The following is a 27075-nucleotide window of genomic DNA, read 5'->3' as shown; positions in this document are numbered from 1 at the left end:
GAGCTTGATGGGCCCTTCAATTTAAATCTTTCAAGGGCATCTACCCTGTCCTTCAAGCTCTCATGTAGGCCCATAACAACGCTGAGTTTGCACCTGATTTCCTCACAGTCCTTAAATCACGCACAAACAAAGACATTCCCCTTGGCACAGGAAATCACAAGAAGAGAATAGAAACTAATTATGATTTATGTAGAAGCATCACTAGGAAACATGTGGCGCCTCCATAGCCAGATGTAAAGGAGCAGCAGTACATATCACACGGTTCTTGATTAGACAGGGGTTCGAGCCCATTACCACCAAATACAGAGGATGCGGAAAGGTCAGGGAATGACCACCGCATATCCCGGAGCAATATGGCCTTAGTTGATAATGCTCCTAAGAAAAAAGGAAACATGTGGTGTATTGGACATGCAATAAATTTCACTAGTTTGTTTGCTATATGATATTTAAGCACAATATGCTGAATCCTTCCATTAGTCAGACATTTTTCTTGTTAGTAGTCAAGGTCAGCACTGGGCAATTTGTTAATGTGAAACTTTGACAGAAACTGGATAAAACCAGAGTATATTCCACTACTTCACAGTAAAACTTCCATTGCGACTTCAATGAAGATATGGAAATGGTACAAGCCATGGGTCAGGCATATGTGTTTGTGTCACACAAACAATTTTCTGAAGGCTAAGATGAAATGGAAGAGGCTAAACACTAGATGCCCTAATACTCCCTGAACACTGGCATAATTGAAGAAGTGTACAGTGTGTATGTGCTAATTGTCAGTAGAATATTCAAGGAAAAGAGATATTGCCATGAATCACATTTGTGATGCATACTGTTTCACGTAAATTAAAAGAGAACAGAAGGAGACATTGAATGGAAATTTGTGGAGACCCAATTGAGGGGGCTAATACTCACCCCATATTCCTGAACAGAACCGCATGCAGAGATGAGTTAGTTGTTTTAGTACAATTCCCAGAGAGAGATAGAGAGAGAGAGAGAGAGAGAGAGAGAGAGAGAGAGAGAGAGAGAGAGAGAGAGAGAGAGTAGTAGCTTTCAGTTTGGAAGAACAAGTCCACACCTCACTTTGTGGGGTAAGGTGTGGAGACCCAATTGAGGGGGGGCTAATACTCGCCCCATATTCCTGAACAGAACCACATGCAAAGATGAGTTAGTTGTTTTAGTACAATTCCCAGAGAGAGAGAGAGAGTAGTAGTTTTCAGTTTGGAAGAACAAGTCCACACCTCACTTTGTGGGGTGAGGACTTGGGTACAAAAGCAAGGGGTATAAGTCATGGTAGTAGTTTTTTATGATGCCAAAGGAAGTGTTTATTATGAATTCATTCCAGAAGGCATGAATTTGTGATGAATAAGGAGATTCCACATCATCTACACAATGCTATTTGCTCTAAATGACAGATGCTGTGAGCCAACAAGAATTTGTTACTCCTGCATTAAAAATTCTTTGTCCCATTGAGTGTTAAGAATGAGTGCCAGTACTTCTATATCCTCCATACTAACAGCCAGGATTTTATCTCAGGGTTATGAAATCTTAACTGAAAGAATAGTTTCATTAGCATGGATGAATTGAAAGATGTAATGACAGTTGTGATCTGAAATGAAATCCATAAAGTAAACAGTTTCTAAGAACTTGACAGCTGATGGCAGAATTGTACAATTACTCAAGGGCACTACACTGAAAGGACAGAATTCATGGGATAGCTGGTTCCTGGACAATGCGACGCTGTCATCCCTTTCGCTAGTGGACAAACCCACTACTTGGAAGGTATATAGGTACACTGCATTCACATAGATGGTAATTCGATGTCAGTATGGATAAACATTGTGAGTTAACCGATTTTGAAAGACTGATGATAGTGGGTGCCCGACACATGGGTCACTCTATTGCGGAGGTGGTACAGAAATTGCACTATCCCTGTTTGATAGTATCAAGAGTGTATTAGGAATATGCCATTTCCAGAATAACATCTCATTGTGGACAGTGCTGTGGGCGGAGAAAGGTGGTGGATGAACGTGGCCGTCGAAGGCTGTCTCACATTGTTTCAGCCAAAAAGAGTGACAGTGGCACAAATCACAACCGACTTCAACAAGGGAGGTGCCACAAATGTTTCCACCAAGACCATCTGGTGATCATTAGCTGCAATAGGTTATGGGAGCCACCAACCCACCAGTGTCCCATTGCTAACACCACAACACCGGACTCTACACCTCAATGGGTGAAAGAACATCGGCAAAGGTCCTTGGATGATTGGAGATGGGTCTCCTGGTCCAATGAGTCACGTTTCATTATTTTGAGCGGATGGGATGGTGTGTATCTGGTGGAAACCACATGAAGCTATGCGCCCATCATATAAACTCCAAGGGCTCACATATGATGAGCGTGGGCTTGGCACACCCAGGATCCTGAGCTAGATATCATCATTCTTCTCTTTTTTGGCGTTCCCTTCTACTTCTGACTCTCGTTCTCTCTCTCTCTCAGGGTAACTCTGAAATTTTTTTTTTGGCTGATGCAGCAAAAGCCTCAAGCTTCTTTGCACCATATGGCTAATAATAATAATATCAACAAGGAACTGTTCAGGCAGGTGGACGGTCAGTAATAGCTGGGGCATGTTCGACTGGCACACATTGGGAACTCTGGTACATTTAGATGCATCTCTGAATAGTCCAGGTTGTGTGTCAATGCTTGTAGGGCCGCCTCTGTAGCCAGGTGGGTAGGAGCAGCAGTGTGTAGCACACAATTCTTGATTAGACCGAGGTTTGAGCCCATGACCACCAAATACGGAGGATGCGGAAAGGTCAGGGAATGACCACCGCATATCCCCGGAGCAATATGGCCTTAGTTGCTAATGCTCCTAAAAACCAAATAACAAACAAACAATCCTTGCAGACAATCTGCATCTCTTCATGGTTATCATGCACCCACAGGGCAATGGACTTTTCCATCAGGACAATGCACCTCCCCATAGAGCCGTCATGACTAGAACATGATTTGAAGAGCATTCTGCAGATTTTACCACCATGGAATGGGCTCCCCATTCACCAGATGTGAATCTTGTGGAACATCTTTGGGATGCTGTGGAAATATCTGTTCGAGCTTTGGATCCTACACCTAGGAATGCGATGGAATTATAGACAGCAGTGCAGCAAGCATGGATGAAAATACCTATGGAATGTTTTTTTGAACTACTGGACTCAATGCCTCACTGTGTGACTGCCCTTATCCAGGCAAAGGGTGGGCCTACCCATTACTAGGTAGGTATCCCATAATTTCTGTCCACTCAGTGTACTTTGAGGGCAGTCATCCATTATCTTAAATTTGTATCAGTAGTTGACAAAAAAAAAATCCATTATCAGAACTTTCTGAACTAACTTCATATATTTTAACAACTCTATAAGCAAACTTTGTTGCTGAAAAATTCTATTATAAAACTTACCATTTCATGATGATTTCTGTAGGCTTCAATTTTTAGAAGGTTATTCAAATACGCATTTAACTTTCTCTGAAATTTAAAATTTATACTTTTAAAACAAAAATATTGCAACCACACCTAAATATATTTTACAATTCAGCACTGTAGTTATAATATATTTTAGGGGATTCAAAAGAATGTATGTATTACATAATAAACATAATGTAGCTGAGTGATCGGAAGTGAGAGTGTAGTAGCACATGCTCTTTGAGTGGACCATGGTTCAAGCTAAATATGACTGCTAAATATGTTTAATGATTGTATTCACGATTTATTGTAAACTTCTCTGGCCTGGTGGTCATGTTGGAGCATAAACAAGAACATTTTTTATAATGAGAATGAACTTTGTAATCCCCTACCTCAAAGTTGATCCCACTGGAAGTATTATAAAGGTTATTTTTGTGACTGCAGATTGTGAAGCATGAAGTTGCAGAAGCAGGAATTCCCTCATATATGTAGTATTTGAGGTATCAAGTAAACAGCAAACAACAAACAGAGGTATCAAGTAAAACAAAAAAATTACAATAAATTTAAAATTGAACTTCACTGGTGGACGAACAAAAAAGATGCAGTTCAGTATGAATGAGGAGCAGTGGAGGAATTTGCTCCACTCAATTATTCCTTTATCCATAGCAAAAAATGTGCAAAAATGACGTACTGCCAATAGTTGTATAGCACTCATCCATGTGGAACAGGGAAAAAAAATGTCCATGATGTTGAAATTATTTTTTGCATCCAGATCCTCTGTGACTATCTCACAGTAGCTTGGGTGCAATATCAGATTGGGGTGACTGTATCTCCTCTTAACAAGTGCCTGATTACTACAAAACTGTATTCCTGTCAAGGTGATCCTGGATTATTTATTTAACCAAAGATTACATTATTTTCTTTCACACAGATGTCAAACTTGCATATCTTGTAATTACTCACCTCATCCTTGCATCTTCCACCTTTGTAAATAGGAAAGACATTTGTACACTGCTGTACTGCCGATAATTGTATAGCAGTCCAATCAACTATTCCTTTATTTATAGCAAAAATGTTCCTGATGCCACACTGCTGATAGTTGTATAGTAGTTATTCATGTGGAACAGTAAAAAGAGATTTTTCAAAATCTAAGTATATAAATAGGGACCTCCTCTGAATCCAAGGATGCTCTCATAATTATGGAAAAAGGTTTTCTGCTTCTTTTAATATAATCAGATTCATTCCATCAGCCTTATTTACTTTTAGCCTTCAACAATTTCTCTTCTACCTTCTTCTCAGTAATCATAAAATTGTTTTAAATCCAGTTACAATTAGGTATATTAGATATATTTCTCTAAAGACTTCTTCAAGTATGGATGTAGATGCACAATATTTATTAATTTGTCAGCAACCTGGATCATCAATAGTTATTCAATTTATATTCAGTGGACCAATGTTGTTCATTCCTTTTTTTCTAGTCCTAACATAAGCAATGAATTCTTTGTGTTCTTAACCAAAGACAGCTCATGCTCTGCTATGACATGCTTAACTCCCTTACTAACTTGATTATAGACTAGTTTAATTTGTAATCCACCCATGCATTTTAATTCTGTGCTACTAGTCTCATTGGTTTATCAGACATCCATTTAAGTCTAAACTTTGAATAATACCTCTTAGTTGGTACAAAAAAGCTGAGTAGCCTGTATGATTACTTTTCCAACTATTTTCGACATAGCATTTGCATTTGTTAACATCAGTTTGAATCGTTGAATAAAATTTAAAAACTAAGGCCACTTAATCACCTTTGTAAAAGTGAAATCTCTTCCCCTTCAGCCTTGACTAATAAATCTCTAAATAAATCTCACATCAAGACACTATGATCACTGCCACTTCGTGCTTCCTTTACCTGAAGATTCTTAATATAAGAAGAGTCATTATTTGCTATGTAATGAGTAACCATAAAATGAACCTTTATGGCATATATAATGAAATTAACAATATACAGTACACTACATATTATTTATAGATATATTATTTGATATCTGTAGTATTTAATATACTAAACTAATTGCTTATTTATAGATGGCATTTCTAAATCCATTTCAAGATTCTGTTATCAAATCAAAGAAAAAAAAATAAATGACTTTTCTCAGAAAGAACTGAAGAGAAGTTACTTTTAATTTCTGTCTGTGACATTACAAAGTTACAGTGTACATGTATCAGAAATTGGTGCTTTAGCAGCAGATTTAGCTGTCCAGGGTGAGGAATTTTCTTGCATTGAAATGACATTCTATCAGTGAATGAATGCTATTTCCATCTCCTAATGTCTGGTGATCTTGTTTTTTTTTTTTTTTTTTGTTAGTTGTTGGCCATCAGCTTCTATGGCCATAATGCAGCTCCCAAAGTTTTTGCATTTTCTACTCTGATCCAAGCCCGAGATGGGATTTGAACTCACAACCTTTTGGTTGCCAGGTAAGCACTTTACCCACACAGCTAACCCGGTTGGCGGTGATCTTGTGAAGTATGACCTTTTTCACAGAGGTCAAAGTTTATCAAGTTTACAAAATTAAGACAAAAACTTCAAATACAGACAATCCTTAATTTACATCAATTCTCACTCATATCAGAAACAAATTGCGAGCCATATTACTTATGGCAGTTGAACTGGACTTATGACATGCTAGTAGTATGATTCAGTTTCTAGAATAAAAAGTTACTCAAATGAATCACAAAAAGTTACTCAGTTAATCAGTGCCGCACCTACATATTTCGGCCCGGGGGCCAGGGTGAAATATTTAATGTGGCTGCCCTTGCAAAAATTAAAGATAGTATTCGTAAAATTGAAAAATAAAGGAAACACCTTTTAAAATAAAATAAAATAAAATTTTAAAAATACAGTCAGTTCCGTTTATTTGGGACACATCGGGACTAGTGCATTTTGGCCCGATTAAGTGGCTGCCCCCAATAAAAGTTTCACATAAATAGTGAAAAATACAATGGATCCCCGCTTTACATTTGATTCACTGTACAATCAAATCACATTACGACGGACTCACCATAGTAAAGTACCGTTCACTATATGATGTGTAGTAAGCGCTGTAATTGTGATTACGTTTGTGAATTAATTTTAATTCTCTTAAATGGCAATTCTAATTGGCAAAAATAGGAGGAAATTTATCCACAGGCTATAAAAGTAAAGATATATTAAGCACAAATTTACCTTTTATTACCTTACCAATTAAAAAATTAAATGATACGTGAAAATCGGAAGAATATACGTGACAATCGGAATAATTAATACGTACTGTAATATGTACATACGAACTAGTTGACATTTCTGTTCACTGACATTTGTCTGTGGGGGTTAAAATTTAAAACAGTAAAAAGATAAGCAATCAATAACAAAGAACATGGCACCCACAAATTGCAAGTAACACGATATGTGCAAGTGAGAATGGAGTAATGAGTTACAAAGCTTTAAAAATAGGAGTGAAGAGAAGATTCTGAAAATTAATTTTTTTATATGATTGAAGATTCCATGGAAGTGTGAACACATTTCACCATAATAACCCAGAGAATTCCAGCTGTTGGTATTATCACAAATTCAATAAGATCGACTTTACTATCCGTTTATGATAGACTATACTAACAGAAAAGCCCAATAAACAGGTGACTGCTAATTGTTTTATGGTTGTGACCTCCAGAAATCTGACCGAACCACGTGTATGGTCGGAGAAAATCATAGGGTAATCTCCAGTGCTGCAGTCTCCTGCCCCGATTAAATGGCATGTTGTCCCAATTAAGCGAAGTAAACCCTGGCTATTTTCTCGACTGGGTTCTGTTCTTTAAGATTTGCCCCAAATAAACGGCTGCCCTGATTAACCAGTGGCCTAAATAACTGGAATCCACTGTATATAAATGTTATTATTAGCCATATGGTGCAAGGAAGTCTGAGGCTTATGCTGCACCACCCAAAAAAAATTCCCAAGTTACCCTGAGAGAGTCAGAAGTAGAAAGGAATCACCAAGAAAGAGAAGAATGATGATATCCATTAAAGTTTAAATAAATAATTCTGATTTTAATCATTTTTTCCTTTATTTTTCTTTTATTTTTTTATTAGTTTAATAAAAATATCCACCCCTAGGGACTCACATCTGGTGAGTATGGGCTTGGCACACCCAGGGGTGAGTCCCTAGGGGCGGATATTTTTATTAAAATAATAAAAAAATAAAATTTAAAAATAAAAGAAAAATAAAGGAAAAAATTATTCAAATCAGAAATTTAAACTTTAATGATTAGTACATTATTTATTTAAACTTTAATGATTAGTACATTATTTATATAAACTTAAAAAAAGTTTTCACATCATTATCTTACGATATTTACTTGATATGAATTTGTCTATAATGTCTGATGTTTTATATCTTTTAGTACATTGTGTTTTACCGACATAATGTTCTACTGACATAATTGTTGCTCACGAATATGTTTTAATCATTTTGAGTCTTGAAAAACTCCTCTCTCTCTCTCCTGACGCAACCATAATTGGCAATGTTAATAATATCCAAAGAGAAATGGTGATGATGGAATATAATTCAACTAAGTTTAGTTTTTTCTTGAATAAATGTCAATAATCTAAGCAACCAATTTTTTTTTACCTTTTAAAACATGCTGCAAAGATTGGATTTCTTGATGTAACTCTTTGGCATCAATGCTGCTGGTCTTGTCTTCACCAGTGAGAATTCCTTCAAGGTGTTGACATTTCATTGCTTTGATCATTATTTTAATCATTATTTTAAATTTGATCATTATTTTAAAAAATTCAGTTTCAAACCTTTTGGTTGGATTCACAGAGCATTCATCTGATAAAGTTTCATAGGTAAACTTGTGCTTTTTCCTAGATACTCGCACTTCTGTTAACACTGACAATACTTCTAACTCAGTTGCAATGTCAATAGCTGTATCCATACATAATTTAAATTATGATCTAAATTCGTTTAGTTGACTAAGAGCACTTTCTATCAATATAATTGCAGTGTTCATATCAACTGTACTACTTTGCATGGCTTTACTTACTTTATTTATAATACTCAATATTTCATACTAAACAACTACACTTATAATAAATTTAAAAGAAGTAATTTCTGTTAACAAACCTTGTATTTCAGACTGCAATTCTGCATCTTTTCCTTTGACCTGTTCCTTGATTTCATTTAATAAAGTTGTAATATCCTGAAACTAATACCGTATTTCTTCAACAGCTTTTATCTTTTCTGCCCATCTTGCTTCTGGTAGAGATTTCACAGTAATTTTTAAGTGCCTTTTTAAAATATCCCACCTACTTGGCGAAGCAGCACAAATCGTGTGTAATCTTTTTAATGTTCAAAAAAATAATTGTGCTATTGTTGAAGAATGTGCTACATCATATACGACTAAATTTAAGTTATGCGTGACTCACATAAGAATAGGTGCATGTATACTTTCATGTACACCAATGCTAGAAGTATAGTAAGTAAATTTGATGAATATGAAGTGTTGGTCAAGACGTCAAAGGCAGATATTGTTGGAGAATTGGAATTTGAGGAGCACGATGTGTACAGAAAGGATAGATAGGACAGGAAGGGAGGACAGCTTATGCTGTTAATTAAGAAAAACATAAAATCAAAGGAAGTGCATCCAGTTGACATAGACGGACAGTGCAATGTTGAGTCGGTGTGGTGTGACATAAGCACTGGGAAAGCAAAAATAAGAGTAGGAGTGTGCTATAGGCCTAATGAATCGAATGGGTACAATGAACAATTGTACAGAGAAATAGAGTGGGCTAGTAATTCAGAATGTCTTATAATGGGGGATTTTAACCTCCCAGATATTGACTGGAACTTGTGGATTGGTCACTCGCGCACTAGCAAGACTTTTGTGGATTTATTGGATGATTGTTTTCTGCAGCAGCGGCATGTTTGAGAGGCAACCAGGGAGGATAATACTCTTGACCTGGTTATCAGCAATCATTCATATATTAGAAATTTGCAGATAAAGGAACCACTAGGTGGCAGTGATCACAGTGTACTGATGTGGGATTTACTTAAAGATATAATTACCATCAGGGGTAAAGGAAAGGGTTTTTGCTTCTGTAAAAGGTGACTACAGTGGTCTCAGACAGTTTTTAAATTCTGTACAGTGGGACAAACTGATGATGTTATCAATAGCAAATTCTAAATGGGAAGCATTCAAGGAATTAATCATGAAAGCTACTAGACTTTTCATACCTATTAAGAAATACTGTTCAAGGTTTAGGCCTAAATGATTGTTGAATGAACTAATGAGACTTGTGGCAGAGAAGAAAATGCATGAGATGTGTATAAATTATCAGGCGACAGAAGCTTATGGCAGATATAAGCTAGTCTGTAATCAAGTCACAAAGGAGATTAGGCAAGCAAAGGTAGATTATGAGAAATCTTTGGCAAAGGATGCTAAAATGAATAAAAATAATCCAACCCAGTAATTGCAACTGAAAGCCAAATGTCCTGTTCTGCAATTTTTTTAAATTCATAACTGTTCTGCAATTTTTAAATTCATAACTAAAATTCCTAGGCATTGTTAATATCTATATAAAATCTGCTATGTACATATACTCAATTATTTTATGTCATTCCCGTTGTATTTTTACCTGCCCCTAGCCATGTGCTGTTATGGGCTTGCTGTATTTGCAATAAATGAATATTTATTTATTTATTTATTAAGGAAAACAGCAAGTATTTTTTTACTTATATAAACTCTAAAAGGAAGGGAATGAATCAGATTGGTCCACTTCATATCGATGGTTCGACTGCTGATGATCCTGCTCAGATAGCAAACAAACTGAATTAATATTCTGCATCTACATTCACACATGAGGAGTTATTAAGGAAGGAAAATGCCAGAAGTTTATCAAATTGTAACGGGGCGCTTAATGATTTTCCTGAGATTAGGCCTGACGTAGCTGAGTGGTCAGGAGCGAGAGTGCATAGCACGCGTTCCTTGAGTGGACCGGGGTTCAAGCCCGTGACTACTAAATATGATAAATATTTGTATTGACGATTTATTATAAACTCTACTGACTTGGTTGTTGTGCCGGAGTATAAACAGAAATTTAAGGGCCTGATGTAGCCGAGTGGTTAGGAGCGAGAGTGCTTAGCACACGTTCTTTGAGTAGATCGGGGTTCAAGCCTGTGACTACTAAATACGATAAATATTTGTATTGACGATTTATTGTAAACTCTACTGACTTGGTTGTCGTGCCGGAGCATAAACAGAAAATTAAATTTTTTTTTTTTTTTTTTTACTTTAGCAATAAACCAAAGCACATTGGGAATTTTCAGGGATTTTAAGAGTTTTAATTTACTCTACCCTTTGCAAAATTGTCTGATAAAAGAGTAATGTTATTACTCACATTGGTTCTGCACTTAGATCATGATGCTGACTATTCCATTCCCAGCACACAAAAGAAACATGTCAACCAGTCACTTTGCTTCTCAACATTCTCCAATACTAAATATCTGTGTATTTTTGATAAATTTTAAGCAGTTCTGATTAATATTTAAAAATGGCTTATAAAAGGAAAGATTAGTGTTCATGTGATGATGTAAAAACACAAAAAAGGCAGACTAACTGGGTATCATTAAGTGAGAACAGAATGTTAAACTGAAACTAGAAGGCAACCAAACCTTACTCATACAACTAAGCTAGCAATCCTTCAAGAAAAGTATTTAATGCAGGATATTTAAAGTATTTAATATTCATATCCATAAAAGTTACACATCAGAGCCATAGTCAGAAATAACTTTCCTATTATCTCATATTTCTATGGGAAAATCAGTTTTAACTTATTTTCTAGGCACCATTTCTAGGAATACAACTAGCCATAAGCTAGAGAGCCACTATAGAGTAAATTCTCTTACATTTTAAATTCCAATAATAACGTAATAACCAGAAAAAATTATATCCAAATCTTACGATCCTTATCATTTTTCTAACATCACGTAATGAGTTTGTGACTTGCTAATGAAAATAGATAGGTTTGAATTTTATTTAAGAGTGAATGCACAGCACGTCTCAAACTCCAAAGAGGGCATGGTCTACGAAATCTGCTAACAAACATGTCATGATCACTTAACATTTTTCAATGTGAAAGGCATTATTTACATTCATACAGTGGAAAATCATTGTACTATGTCAGCACAGCATTACAGTAAAATTCTAAAGAAACTGAATATGTGGGCCAGAAAAGACCTGATTTGAAAACAACATGATGGTTACTGCACAATGAACAATGTAAGAGTACAACACAGCTTCAACTGTTGAGGAAATGTTACATGCATTATGTGTCAAACAGTTTCCCATCCTCCCTACAGTTCATAATTTTGCCCTTTGTGAATTTTCTATTTCCAACATTCAAGGTTGAACTAAAATGTCACTATTTGCCATTGGACACTAAGCTTAATGTTGCTGGAGTATATTAAATTGTCTCTCAAATAATGGCTTCTCTGAAGAATAGAGACTTCTCTGTTTGAGAGACTATCTCTATATCCATTTTATAATTTAAAAGAAATTATAAAATGGATGGCGAGATGGGAAAAGTGTAATAAACAAGATGGCATTATGTTGAAAGAGAATAACCATGACAAGGTCACTAAACCAATATTTTATATTTTTAATTTAATTTGTCGCAAACATTTTTGTTCACCCCTTATAGCAGTTTTACCAAAGGTAAGACAGTGAAGATACATGAAAAGCAAACCCAAAATATTGTGGTATAACATGATTAAAGACAAAAGTGTGTAGAAAGTGGTGTTCATAAATTCTTCTAGAATAAAGATATTACAACTTAAGGAAAGCATGTCTAATATAGAAGTTGAAGGGCATCTTGCCCCATGAATTGGAAGTATCGGCTAACCGTGAGAGAGAAAGACAAGTCATCCCAGTGATCAGAGCCATGAAAATGGGGGGAGGATTGGATGTGCTGCATCAGGGCCCTTGATCTAGGGGGGGAGCCCAATCGAGGGTGCCATCAAAGTCACAAGGTAAATAAACAAGGCTCCTTTTGCATCCAGACCTCCAAGTACCTTGCATGGCCCTGCCAGTGATGCTAGCTTGCCTTGTTTCAGGGCCCGTGTTGGTTCTCAATAGCCCTATGTTGTTCACTTATGAAAGACTGAAAGTCATACTAAATTTCCAAAAATTTCTTACAAATTAAGAATAAAATCATAATAATTAATACAGATCAGTCAGTGATACCATGGTTAATGATTTACAATGCTATAAACAATATTTTAGAATTATTTGATTTGTTTATGTTATAAAAATTTTTTTTTTGTTCAATTATGTAATATTGGCTGATGAAAATTTTTGAAATACAAGACCTTTTTTATTATTGCGTTGGGGGGATTATTAATAAAAGTTGCTTGCAAAAATGAACACTGAAATTAAAAGATGCAAAAAATTAATACTGACATTATAAGATGTAAAAATTGAACACTGAAATTAAAAGATATTAAAAAATAAAACCATCATAAACAATATAAAGACATCTGTCAAAATATTTGAAAAACAAATATTTTTTCATCTACTGTCTCAATGTGAAACACTAGTAACTGCAGAAACAATCAGCTTTTATATGAAATCTTCACAACAAATTAATAAATCTGTTTTGAGAAAAGAGAAAATTTTCTGCATTTTAAAATTATATAAATACAATCTAAATACACATATATATGTATTTTATATACTTTTTCCTTCCTTTATTCTTTCATATACTATAAAGCTATATACATTGTGTGCCACTTATTGTGATCATGGATGATTAGTATTACAGAAGAATGTCATTAATACAAAGTTCAAGGGATATAAATTTTCATGTTTTGTAATAACGAAGTTTGTAGTAACGTAGTTTGTAGCAAAAGTGTCAAAAATTTTCATCTTTTTTTTTTTTTTTTTTGGTACTTATATCTAAGAATAATATGAAATAAAAATAACAAAAATAAATGAAATAATAAAATAAATCAGATTAGATAAATGAAATAATAAATGAAATTAATAAAAATAACAATAAAAAAAAACACTTCTAATAATAATAAGAATAACAGACATTTTGTTCAGATTTTCTTTTACTGCAAGATATACAAAGAGAAAAGAAGCAACATAACTGAAACGAAAATACAGTATATGTATTTAGTATCTGAAACTTGTAATAGAATTATAATTTAATATAAAAGCAGAAGTGCAAATCAACTTTTTAATAAATTAATCTGACTTAAAAAAGGAATCCAATTTTATTTGCACAGTTTTTGTCTTATATGCATTCTTAACTACAACACAGACATTGTCAAATGCAATAGCAGTTTTATTATTAATTTTATTGCAGGCCAACACACTCTCTATTATGTTTATGTTCAATGTATTTTGGGAATCTTTTTTAGAAGGCAGTGTGTGTACTTCTCTTTCACTTTCATTGCTGGTAACAAAAACTTCCCATCATTTTGCTTGGTGCTCAGCTGCTCTTCTGGTGTTGGCATTGCTGACAACATCATTATTCACTTTAACAAACTCCACAAATTCACCAACAAAATCCATAAGCTTCTTCAAATTCCCCCATTACTCAACACTGCTATCACATTTTTTTGATGGACCATGTTTTTCAGTAATATTCTCTCCAAAGCCACTCTTTCTAAAGCAGTTGATTATTATACAAATGTACTTGATGCAATAATGTCCCAAGCAATAACGATTACAGGTAGCATCCAAGACATTCCACTTTGGCTGCAAATTGTTCCCTCCTTCTATGCTGCAGATCAAGTAACTTTTCAGGCAGGCTCTATATGCTCTCTCTTGAAGTTATAAATAATGCCTCAATCCACTAGCTGTATAAAACTTTGTCAACTTAAGAGTTGCAGCAGAACATGCTGTGCAACGATCCAGAATCATCAAAATGTTCTTAATTTTGACCATACGGCAAACACTTCTATTGGTCTCATATTTGCATTAGCATTAATAGAGAAAAATGATGCAAGAAAGCAAGCTTATGCAGGATCAACAAAAAAAAAAAAAAAAAACTTCACCAATTCACCCATCCATTCATTCAAAATGTTTGTCTAATTCTACCTTAAATTTATTTCAGCTGTCAACTTCTACAACATGGAAGTTTGTTCCAGCAATTAACCACACGTAGCTAAAGGCAAACTTCTGCACATTTATTTTACAACTGTCTTTCCTAAATTTGAATTTATGTCCCCTCAGGATTAATCTGGGCAAGAGGCAGAATCCCATCAGCACTGAGCTTGCTCAAACCATTCAAATCAATTATACAACTCAATCAGATCACCTCGCAAATCTTAAGCCTTTCATTGTAAGAGCAACCCTTTGTTCCATTCACTAATCTTGTTGGTCTTCTTTGTACTCGTTCCAGCAACTCTACATCCTAACTAAAATGAGGCCTCCAGACCTGGAGGTATAGTTAGTCAAGGTGGGAGGGGGGGGTCTGAAAACTACCTTATACAAGGGGATAATCATCCTCCTTATCCATGCTAGAAAAATTCCTGTATATCACTGACAAGACACCATGAGCTCTTGCAGACCATCTGCACTGCTCAGAAAACCTCATATCTGCTGCACAATTACCTCCAGGTCCTTTTCATTCTCTACCACACAGTTGATATGTTACGCTGGGGTTACTGCTACCCATAGGCAATACCTTACATTTGCCAATGTTAAATTTCAGTTGCCACCTCTCAAGTCCATCTACCCAACGTTTCTAGATCTCCTCTTGCAGTAGCATACTGTCATTAGTGCCATTAACAACCCTGCCAACCTTCGTATCGTCTGCGATCATAAATAACGGAGTGAGGTATAAGAGTTTGTATATCACTATGATATACAAACCTGTACATCACTATGATGTACAGGTTTGTATCTGTACATCACCCAATCTGTACATCACTATGATGTACAGATTGGGATATGAGGTCTTGCAGTTATGAAATGCACCAGCTTTCAACATCTCTGGCTGTTTCTGACAAATTTTTGAATATAATTTCTGACAAAAAATGTTGCAAGGCAGTCTCCAGCTATTGTCTTCCAAGTAGAATGTGATCAGTGGCAATAATGCCCTCAAGACTGCCATGATGACCACTGTTTTACATATGATTGTTGCTGGTGACATTGAGAAGTGTGTGTGGTGAAGATGGTCCTTGAGGTTGTAGTAGTAGTAGTGGCATATGATGCAAGAAAGCAAATAGTGTGAGCTTATGCAGCACCAGCCAAAAAAAAAAAAAAAATCACACCATTCCCTCCAAATGCCTGTCCAGTTCCTCCTTAAATTTATTCAACCTATCAACTTCCACAACGACAGATGACAGATGGAAGTTTGTTCCAGCAATTAACCACCCGCTGGCTAAAGGCAAATTTCCGCACATCTATTCTACATCTGCCTTTTCTTAATTTGAATTTATGCCCCCTTAGGTTCGTAATCTGAACAAGTGGAAGGATCCCATCAGAATTCAGCGTGCTCAACCCATTCAAGGCCTTATATACCTCAATCAGATCACCGTGCAGGTGCCTAGTCTCCAGCCACTGCAATTTGCAGAACTTAAGCCTCTCTTGGTAAGAGGATCCCTTCATTCCCCTCACCAATCTTGTTGCCCTTCTCTGTACATGCTCAAGTAAATCTACATCCTTCCTAAAATGAGGCCTCCAGACCTGTACGCAGTACTCAAGGCGTGGCCTGACCATTGCCTTATACAGAGGGATAATCACCTCCTTTCCCTGCTAGCAAAATTCCTATATATCATTGACAAAACCCCATGACCTGCCCTGGCAGCCTGTCTGCATTGCTCAGAAAACTTCATATCTGACTGCACAATTACTCCCAGGTCTTTTTGACCTGCCCTGGCAGCCTGTCTGCATTGCTCAGAAAACTTCATATCTGACTGCACAATTACTCCCAGGTATTTTTCATTTTCTACCACCTTAAGTGTAGTACCACACAGTTGGTACGTTTCTCTGGGGTTACTTCTACCCATATGTAGTACTTTGCATTTGTCAAGGTTAAACTTCAGTTGCGACTTCTTAGCCCATATGCCCAAATTATCTAGATCCTGTTGCAGTATCACACTGCCATTACTGTCATTAAAAACCCTGCCAACTTTGTATCATCTGCAAACTTCGACATTAAGCCTGATATACCTTCATCAATATCATTGATAAATATACAAAACAACAGTGGACCCAACACCTAACCTCTGTGGGCCTCCACTAATAACATTAGTCCACGAAGAGCAGCACTCATTGATTACCACCCTCTGTTTTCTCCCACTTAACCATCCTTTTATCCATTGTAGCAACTTATCCTTAATACCATTCTGCTCCAATTCGTACAATAGTCTTCCATGCGCAACAGTGTCAAAAGCTTTCCTGTAATCCAAATATATGATATCAAAATTATTTTTTGCATCCAGTTCCTTTGTAACACATCAAAATAAGCAATCAAATTTGTCAGACAAGACTTTCCCTTAACAAACCCATGCTGTGTCTGAATTATTGTTGCAGTCTTGTTTAGATGATCCTGCAATGCATCTTTAACCAGTGACTCCATTATTTTACCCGGAACAGAAGCTAAACTAACTGGTCTGCAATTACTCTTTTACCCTTCGATCCCCCATTGTGAATTGGGGATACATTTGCTCATCTCCAGTCCGTGGGACCCTCCTCTGAGTCCAAGGATGCTCTCATAATTATGGTTAAGGGTTTGCTTAACCCTTAACCATAATTATTAAATTAGTTGCTTTGCCGCCTCCTTTAATATAACTGGATAGATCCCATCCATCCCAGGTGCTTTTTTTATGTTTAACTTCAACAATTTCCCCTCCACTTTGCTCTCAACTATTACAAAATCATTAAGTAAAAAAAGTAAAGTAAAGTGCAGCTATTATCAACCCACTGCAGGATGGAAGCCTCCTCAACAATTCATGCTGAGGGAAATGGACCATAATCTGCCACGCTGGTCCAGTGCGGGTTGGCAGATCGACCGTATTCAGCAGTCAGGGGCTTGAACCCCGGTCTACTCAAAGAGCGTGTGCTACCGCACTCCCGCTCCTGCCCACTCGGCTACGGAATCATTAAGTACCCTGCTACAATTTGATAACCTTCTGTCATTTTCAAACCTTAATAATTCCTCATGTGTAAATGTAGACGCAAAATACTCATTCAGTTTGTTTGCAATCTGAGCAGGGACATCAACAGTCGAACCATCGATGTCAAGTGGACCAATCAGATTCATCCCCTTCCATTTAGAGTTTATATAGGTAAAGAAATCCTTGCTGTTTTTCTCAGCATCTTTTGCCAAAGATTTCTCGTAATCTACCTTGCCTGCCTAACCTCCTTTGTGACTTGATTACAGACTGCTTCTATCTACCATAGGCTTCTGAGTCACCTGATAATTTATATGCATCCCATGCATTTTTCTTCTCTGTTACGAGTCTCATTAGTTCATTAGATAACCATTTAGGCCTAAACCTTGAACAATATTTCTTAATAGGTATGAAACTTTTAGTAGCATCTACAATTAATTCCTTGAATGCTTCCCACTTAGAATTTACTGTTGGTAACATCGTCAGTTGATCCCACTATACAGAATCTAAAAACTGTCTGAGACCACTGTACTCACCTTTATGGAAACAAAAACCCTTTCCTTTACCCCTGATGGTAATTAAATCTTTAAGTAAATCCCACATCAGTACACTGTGATCACTGCCACCTAGTGGTTCCTTTATCTGCAAATTCTTAATACACGAATGATCACTGCTGATAACCAGATCAAGAGTATTACTCTCTATGGTTGCCTCTCGAATATGTTGCTGCAGAAAACAATCATCCAATAAATCCACAAAAGTCTGACTAGTGTGTGAGTGACCAATCCACAAGTTCCAGTCAATATCTGGGAAGTTAAAATCCACCATTATAAGACATTCTGATTTACTAGCCCACTCTATTTCTCTGTACAATTGTTCATTGTACTCATTCGAGTCATTAGGCCTATAACACACTCCTACTCTAATTTTTGCTTTCGCAGTGCTTATGTCACTCAACAGTGCACTGTTCATCTATATCAACTGGATGCACTTCTTTTGATTTTATATTTTTCTTAATTAACAGCATAACACCTCCTCCCTTCTATCCTGTCTGTAGACATTGTACTCCCCAAATTCCAGTTCTGCATTCCTATTATATGGGTGACACCATGTCTCTGCTATCCCAACAATATCCGCCTTTAATATCTTGACCAACACTTCAAATTCATTTACTATACTTCTAGCATTGGTATACATGCAAGCATACATGCACCTATTCCTAGTTACCCTAACACATCCCATATACCCACCTATTTCACGATGACTGCAGTCCGTCCCTGAAACCCCCAACACCCCTCACTCCAGGTTGCTACTTATTCTAATAGAAGTTGTGCAAGATTCACCTTCACCTCTGCCTGTGGCTACTGTTAAACTATTAGTCCTTGTATCCCCTAAGCTAGCAGTTTTCCAACCCACCTAACACTGCCTCAATAGCATCAGCAAATATTCTTGCGCCCTTTCTATTTAAGTGTATCCTATCTCTGTAGAAGCAGTCTCTCCTGTTAACAAGTATAGATCAGGCTGAAAAAAATTCTACCCCTTGAGCCTTGCACAATCTTTCCAGGGCCGAATTGATCGACAAGGCTCTCATCATATACTCCCTCCTATCGTGTGTGGGCAGAATTGCAGACACTTTCAAATTCAACCCTAATTCACGGCTTTTGTTCAACAGCGACCTGTACTTGTTAAGTAATTCTGCTTGTCTCCTATTCTTAATATCATTAGTGCCAAAGTGTACAACTATATCACCTTTTATGTGCCCTTAAAAGATGATATCTGCTCTACAACATCAACAACCTTTGCCTCTGGCAGACATACCCTGGTCCTGTTCCACCTATCCTTTTTACAAAGCATGTTCCCCATTTCCCTGACAATAGAGTCACACCAAACTGACTCAACAGTGCACTGTCCATCTATATCAACTGGATGCACTTCTTTTGATTTTATGTTTTTCTTAATTAACAGCATAACACCTCTTCTCTTCCTATCCTGTCTATCCTTTCTGTACACATGGTACTCCCCAAATTCCAGTTCTGCATTCCTTATATCTGGGTGACTTATATCTTATATAATGTTGAGGTTAAACTTAAAAATCTTATCTTGATAAATGCTGAATAATTAATTTAATGATTTACAAACCATAAGGTGCCTCCGCAGCAGTTCGTAGCGACGCTTCTTGATTAGACCGTGGTTCGAGCCCGTGACCACCAAATACAGAGGATGCGGAAAGGTCAGGAAATGACCGTCGCATATTCCTGGAGCAATATGGCCTTAGTTGCTAATGCTCCTAAAAACCAAATAACAAACAAACAAACAAACCATAAATGCTTACAGTGAACAGGGATGTGGGGAGAGAGAAAGGGAGATAGAAGAGGGTGTAAATGGTAAATGTAATTAGCATTGGCATATGATGCAAGAAAGCAAGCTAATATAGGATCAGCCAAAAAGAAAAGAAAAAAAAACCCTCTCATTTCACCCACCATTCACTCCAAATGTTTGTTTAGTTCTGCCTTGAACTTATTTAAGTTGTTGACCTCCATTACAACAAATGGAAGTTTCTTCTAACTATCAACCACCTAATGGCTAAAGACGAATTTCCGCACATCTATTCTACAATTGTCTTTCCTCAATTTGAATTTATGTCTCCTCTGGTGAGTAATCTGAGCCCAATAGCTTTGAGCTTACTCAAACCATTCAAGGCGTTATACTCCTCAATTATCTGCAAATTGCAGAATTTACGTCTTTCTTGGTGACATCAACCCTATGTTCCACTCACCAATCTCGTTTCCCTTCTCTGTACTCATTCCAGCAGTTCTACATCTTTGAGGCCTCCAGACCTGTATACTGTACTGAAGGTGTGGCCCAGCCACTGCCTTATACAAGTGGACAATCACCCCCTTATCCCTGCTAGCAAAATTCCTGTATATTATTGACAAGACACCATGAGCTACTCTTGCCGCCTGTCTGCACTGCTCAGAAAACTTCAAATTTATCTGCACAATTACCCCCAGATTTTTTTTTTAATTCTCCACTTCCCTGAGTGTAGTACCACACAGTTGGTATGTTACTCCGGATAACATATCATAATCTGAAAAAATTAAAGGAATAGCAATAAAATAATTGTTTCATAAATTATTAATAATGATTCGTTTTGGGAAAAATATTGGTGTATGCAGTACAGCAGGCCCCCGTTATAACGCGGTTCGCTTTACGCTGATTCGCTATAACGCTGTTCTTATATTATAACCCGTATCTGACTATAACGCTGTCACAGATCACTATAACGCTCTTTTACAGATTACATTTTTGACTTATTTAACGAAATCGTTTCATCTGATGGAGTCGATAGCTTGAAAATGAATAGCAAAACAGCATTAAAACGTTTCCCACGCCGACTTGAGCAATTTTCCCACGCTCAGTGAAATTTTCTCGCACGCTAATTTAAGTACAGTCACTTGTTACATAGTTCCGAGATCAACATGTTAAAAAATGATCAAATATATTGCTTGTAATATTTGCGTTATATGCATTTATCCGAAGCCTAGTTAGTCATCACTCAGTACAGTATTAGACATCGTGCATGACGGACAGTTTACTTGAACATTGTATCATAATTAATTCAACCAACGCAGTTATATTTTTGAAGAGCTAAGTCGGGTGCAGTACGAAGACTATAAATGTAAGAAAAAGACTGAATTTGAAAATTAAATTAGACGTTTGGAAGCGAATCGATTCCGGTCAACGACAAGCGGATGTGTGCCATAATTTAGGACTCGCAAATTTAACTGTAAGTACAATTATGAAAAAATAAAGAATTAATTTTAGCAGCGGGAAAGATAGCTGTTCCACTGCAAGCAACTAGGACTAGACCAGCTATTAGGATTGAAATGGAAAGACTAATTTTATTGAAGATAATATTCCAATGCAGAATTCAGTTAAGTTAAATATTAAAAGAGAGAGAGAGAGAGAGAGAGAGATTATCCAATACGATGATCTGAAGAAAACTCGCCTAAAAAAAAAAAAAAAAAAAAAATGTGGAACCATTTAAAACTGGTAGAATAGACTTAAAATACCGGGAGAATCCGCTAGTGCAGATTAAGGAGCCGAAATTTTCAAAAAAGAACTTGTTAAAATTATTGAAGAGGGGTATTATGTGTTATACTTCTCAACAAGTTTTTAACATAGATGAAGCAGGACTTTTGTGGAAACGAATGCCTAAAAGAAGTTTCATTTTGAAAGAACAAAAAACATGCCAAGTTTCAAAGCGGCGAAGGATCGGGACTTTATTGTTGGGTGGTAACGCTGCAGGCCATTTAAAATTAATACCCCTTTTAGTTTATTTGGAAGAGGGCCAAAGTTCAACTCAAAATCCACACATTTTTCATGATTAAATTCATCCATTAAATTAAATCAATTAAATTCATTATTTTAATTGGAATTTTGTTTACTTTTGATATGCAAGTAGTTACCACATAATTATACGTATGTAATGCAGAATATTTTATATGTGCAAGTATTTGAATATTAAATATTTTGACCGACATTTGTGCATCTTTTCATTACCGTTTATTATTGATTAGGAAATATCCTATGGCACCGACCGCAGCTCACAAATACATATGTTACCTTATGGGAAAGCGGCGCTCGCTTAGCGCGGATTCACTTAGCGCTCTGTTTTTCCGGAACGAATGATCAGCGTTAAGCGGGGGTTACCTGTACTTTGCATTTGTCAATATCAAACTTCAGTTGCCACCGTGCTGAGCCCATCTGCTCAACTTTTCCAGATCCTGTTGCGGTAGCATACTATCATTACTGTCATTAACAATCTTGGCAACCTTCTTATCATCTTTAAACTTACACATTAACCCTGATATACCTTCATCAATATCATTGATAAATACTGAAAACAACAATGGGCCCAACATTGAACCCTGGCGGGACTCCACTAATAACATTAACCCATGAAGAGCAGTATCAATTGATAACCACTCTCTGTCTTCTCCCACTCAACTATCCTTTTATCCATGTAGCAACATGCCCTTAATACCATACTGCTCCAATTTGTACAGTAGTCTTCTGTGTGCCACAGTAACTAAAGCTTTATTAAAATCCCAGTACACGATATCAAAATTATTTTTTGTATCCAGTTCCTTTGTGACCACATCATAGTATCCAATCAAAATTTGTCAGAAAAGACTTTTCCTTAACAAACCCATGCTGTGTATGAACTATAACTGCAGTCTTGTCTAGATGATCCTGCATTCCTTCCTTAACCAGTGACTCCATTATTTTCCCTGGAAAATAAGTTACACTAACAGGTCTGTAATTACGGTGTCACCATTTAATCCCCCTTCGAGAAATGGGGACAAATTTTCACATCTCCAGTCCAAGGGGACCTTCCCTGAGTCCAAGGAAGCTTCCACAATTATGGCTAAGAGTTTGCTTACTTCCTTTGCTGCTTCCTTTAATATAACTGGATAGATCCCATCCACCCCAGGTGCCTTTCTTATGTTCAATTTCAAAAATTTCTTCTCCACTTTACTCTCAATTATTACAAAATAATTTAGCAGCCTGCTAGAGTTTGATAAGATTCTGACCTCCACTTCCCTACAGATCTTGTCATATGTAAATGTAGATGCAAAATATTCATTCAGTTTGTCAACTACCTCAGCTGGTTCATCAACAATTAAACCATCGATGTCAAGCGGCCCAATCTGATTCATCCCATTCCTTGCAGAGTTTACATAAGTAAAGAAGTCTTTACTGTTTTTTCTTTGCATTCTTTGCCAAAGATTTCTTGTAATCTGCCTTTGCTTCCCTAAAGTCCTTTGTGACTTGATTACAGACTAGCTTATATCTATCATGGGCTTCTGTGTCGCCTGATAATGTATATGCATCCTATGCACTTTCCTTCTCTGCCATGAATCTCATTCGTTCATCTGACATCTATTTAGGTCTAAACCTGAAACAGAAACTAATGTTTCCAAGATTAATTCCTTGAATACTTCCCATTTAGAATTTTCTGTTGGTAACATCATCAGTTGGTCCCACTGTATCAAATTTAAAAAATCTTTAAGACCACTATAGTCACCTTTAAGAAAGCAAAAACCCTTCCCTTTACCCATAATAGTAGTTAAATCTTTAAATTAAATCTCACATCATTACACTGTGATTACTGCCACCTAATGGTTCCTTTATCTGCTGCAGAAAACAATCATCCAATAAACCCACAAAAGTTTTCCTAGTGTGTGAGTGACCAATGCACAAGTTCAAGTCTATACCTGGGAACTTAAAATCCCCCCATTATAAATCAATCTGATTTACCGGTCTACTGTATTTCTCTGTAAAGTTGTTCATTGTACTCATCAGAGTCATTAGGCCTATAACACCCTCCTACTATCAACTTGGTTTTTCTAATGCGCTGCCTTAGATTTTGCGTTTCTTAACTAACAGCATCACTCGTCCTCCTCTCCTTCTATCTTGTCTATCCTTTTCGTATACATTGTACTCCCCATCCAATTCTGCATTCCTTATGTCTGTGTGACACCATGTCTCTGATATCCCAACATCAACCTTGATGTCTTCACCAGCCCCTCAAATTCATCAATTTTATTTACTATACTCCTAGCATTGGTGTACATGCAAATATACATACACCTATTCTTATTCTTAGTTAATCTAACACAACCCATGTATTTACTTATTCCATGATGACTTCCAGCAGCCCTCAAAATCCCCAGTACATCACTTTTCAGACTGCTCCTTCCAAGAGAAGCAGTAGTCTGGAATCTCGAAAGATCTAAATTGAGGGGCCCATCAGGCTCTCAGCTGCCCACATCAACGCCAGAGCTTGCACTTGGTCATCACGCAACACAGCGGCAACCCCCAAGGCAGATTGCGCTGGTCCCAAAGGAACTAGTAGTTGTTGGTGACTCTATTGTCAGGGAAACGGGAAACTTCCTTTGTAGAAAGGATAGATGGAACAGGACCAGGGTATGTCTGCCAGGGGCAAAGGTTGATGACGTTGTAGAGCAGATATCATCTTTTAAGGGCACAAAAGGTGATATAGTTGTACACATTGGCACTAATGATATTAAGAGTAGGAGACCGGCAGAATTACTTAACAAGTACAGGTCACTGTTGAAAAAAAGCCATGAAGTAGGGTTGAATTTGAAAGTGTCTGCAATTCTGCCCAGACACGATAGGAGGGAGTATATGATGAGAGCCTTGTCGATCAATTCGACCCTGGTAAGATTGTGCAAGGCTCAAGGGGTAGAATTTTTTTCAGCCTGGACTGTACTTGTTAACAGGAGAGATTGCTTCTACAGGGACGGGATACACTTAAATAGAAAGGGTGCAAGAATATTTGCTGATGCTATGGAGGCAGTGTTAGGTGGGTCAGAAAACTGATAGCTTGGGGGGATACAAGGACTAATAGTTTAACAGTAGCAGTAGGCAGAGGTGAAGGTGATTCTTGCACAACTTCTATTAGAATAAGTAGCGACCAGGAGCGAGGGGTGTTGGGAGTTTCAGGGACGGATGTCAGTCATCGTGAAACAGGTGGGTATATGGGATGTGTTAGAGTGGCTGGGAATAGGAGTAGGTGCATGTATACTTGCATGTATACCAATGCTAGAAGTATAGTAAATAAATTTGATGAAATATGAAGTGTTGGTCAAGACATCAAAGGCGGATATTGTTGGGATATCGGAGACGTGGTGTCACCCAGATATAAGGAATGCCGAACTGGAATTTGGGGAGTACAATGTGTACAGAAAGGATAGACAGGATAGGAAGGGAGGAGGTGTTATGCTGTTAATAAAGAAAAATATAAAATCAAAAGAAGTGCATCCAGTTGATATAGATGAACAGTGCACTGTTGAGTCAGTTTGGAGTGACATAAGCACTGCGAAAGCAAAAATTAGAGTAGGAGTGTGTTATAGGCCTAATGACTCGAATGAGTACAATGAACAATTGTACAGAGAAATAGAGTGGGCTAGTAAATCGGAATGTCTTATAATGGGGGATTTTAACTTCCCAGATATTGACTGGAACTTGTGGGTTGGGCACTCACACACTAGTCAGACTTTTGTTTTCTGCAGCAGCATGTTTGAGAGGCAACCAGAGAAAGTAATACTCTTGATCTGGTTATCAGCAGTGATCATTCATGTATTAGGAATTTGCAGATTAAAGAACCACTAGGTGGCAGAGATCACAGTGTACTGACGTCGGATTTACTTAAAGATTTAATTACCATCAGGGGTAAAGGAAAGGGTTTTTGCTTCCGTAAAGGCGAGTACAGTGGTCTCCAACAGTTTTTAAATTCTGTACAGTGGGATCAACTGACAATGTTACCAACAGTAAATGCTAAGTGGGAAGCATTCAAGGAATTAATCGTGGAAGCTACTAAAAGTTTCATACCTATTAAGAAATATTGTTCAAGGTTTAGGCCTAAATGGTTGTCAAATGAACTAATGAGACTCGTAACAGAGAAGAAAAATGCATGGGATGCATATAAATTATCAAGCGACTCAGAAGCCTATGGCAGATATAAGTTAATCTGTAATCAGGTCACAAAGGAGGTTCGGCAGGCGAAGGCAGATTATGAGAAATCCTTGGTAAAAGATGCTAAGAAAAACAGCAAGGATTTCTTTACTTATATAAACTCTAAAAGGAAGGGGATGAATCTGATTGGTCCACTTGACATCAATGGTTCGACTGTTGATGATCCTGCTCAGATAGCAAACAAACTGAATGAGTATTTTGCGTCTACATTCACACGTGAGGAATTATTAAGGTTTGAAAATGGCAGAAGGTTATCAAATTGTAGCAGGGTGCTTAATGATCTTGTAATAACTGAGAGCAAAGTGGAAGAGAAATTGTTGAAGTTAAACGTAAGAAAAGCACCTGGGGTGGATGGGATCTATCCAGTTATATTAAAGGAGGCGGCAAGGCAACTAAGCAAACCCTTAGCCATAATTATGAGAGCATCCTTGGACTCAGGGGAGGTTCCGACGGACTGGAGATGTGCAAATGTATCCCCAATTCACAAAGGGGGATCGAAGGGTGACACGAGTAATTACAGACCAGTTAGTTTAACTTCTGTTCCGGGTAAAATAATGGAGTCGCTGGTTAAAGATGCATTGCAGGATCATCTAGACAAAACTGCAGCAATAATTCGGACACAGCATGGGTTTGTTAAGGGAAAGTCTTGTCTGACAAATTTGATAGGATATTATTTTGGTTTTTTTTTTTTTTTTTTAGGAGCATTAGCAACTAAGGCCATATTGCTCAGGGATATGCGGTGGTCATTCCCTGACCTTTCCGCATCCTCCGTATTTGGTGGTGACGGGCTCGAACCCCGGTCTAATCAAGAAGCGTGTGCTACGCACTGTTGCTCCTTCCCACCTGGCTACAGAGGCGCCTGATAGGATATTATGATGTGGTTACAAAGGAACTGGATGC

General features: G+C 37.1%; 1 protein-coding gene across 1 annotated transcript in view; it reads right to left on the bottom strand.

Moving 5' to 3' along the window:
• The window catches only part of LOC150076348 (phospholipase D1-like), a 601970-nt gene that overhangs the window by 471291 nt on the left and 103604 nt on the right, over positions 1-27075 (bottom strand). Inside the window, exon 7 of the mRNA XM_090387327.1 lies at positions 3449-3514. Within this exon, the coding sequence (XP_090243453.1) occupies positions 3449-3514 (66 nt within the window). The remainder of the gene's footprint in view (positions 1-3448; positions 3515-27075) is intronic.

This window comes from Mastigoproctus giganteus, chromosome 13, assembly GCF_048544385.1.
Source record: "Mastigoproctus giganteus isolate SK-2022 chromosome 13, ASM4854438v1, whole genome shotgun sequence".
Taxonomy (NCBI): Eukaryota; Metazoa; Arthropoda; class Arachnida; order Uropygi; family Thelyphonidae; genus Mastigoproctus; species Mastigoproctus giganteus.
The sequence above is the reverse complement of the archived record's forward strand: the minus strand, read 5'-3'. Positions and strand labels throughout refer to the sequence as shown.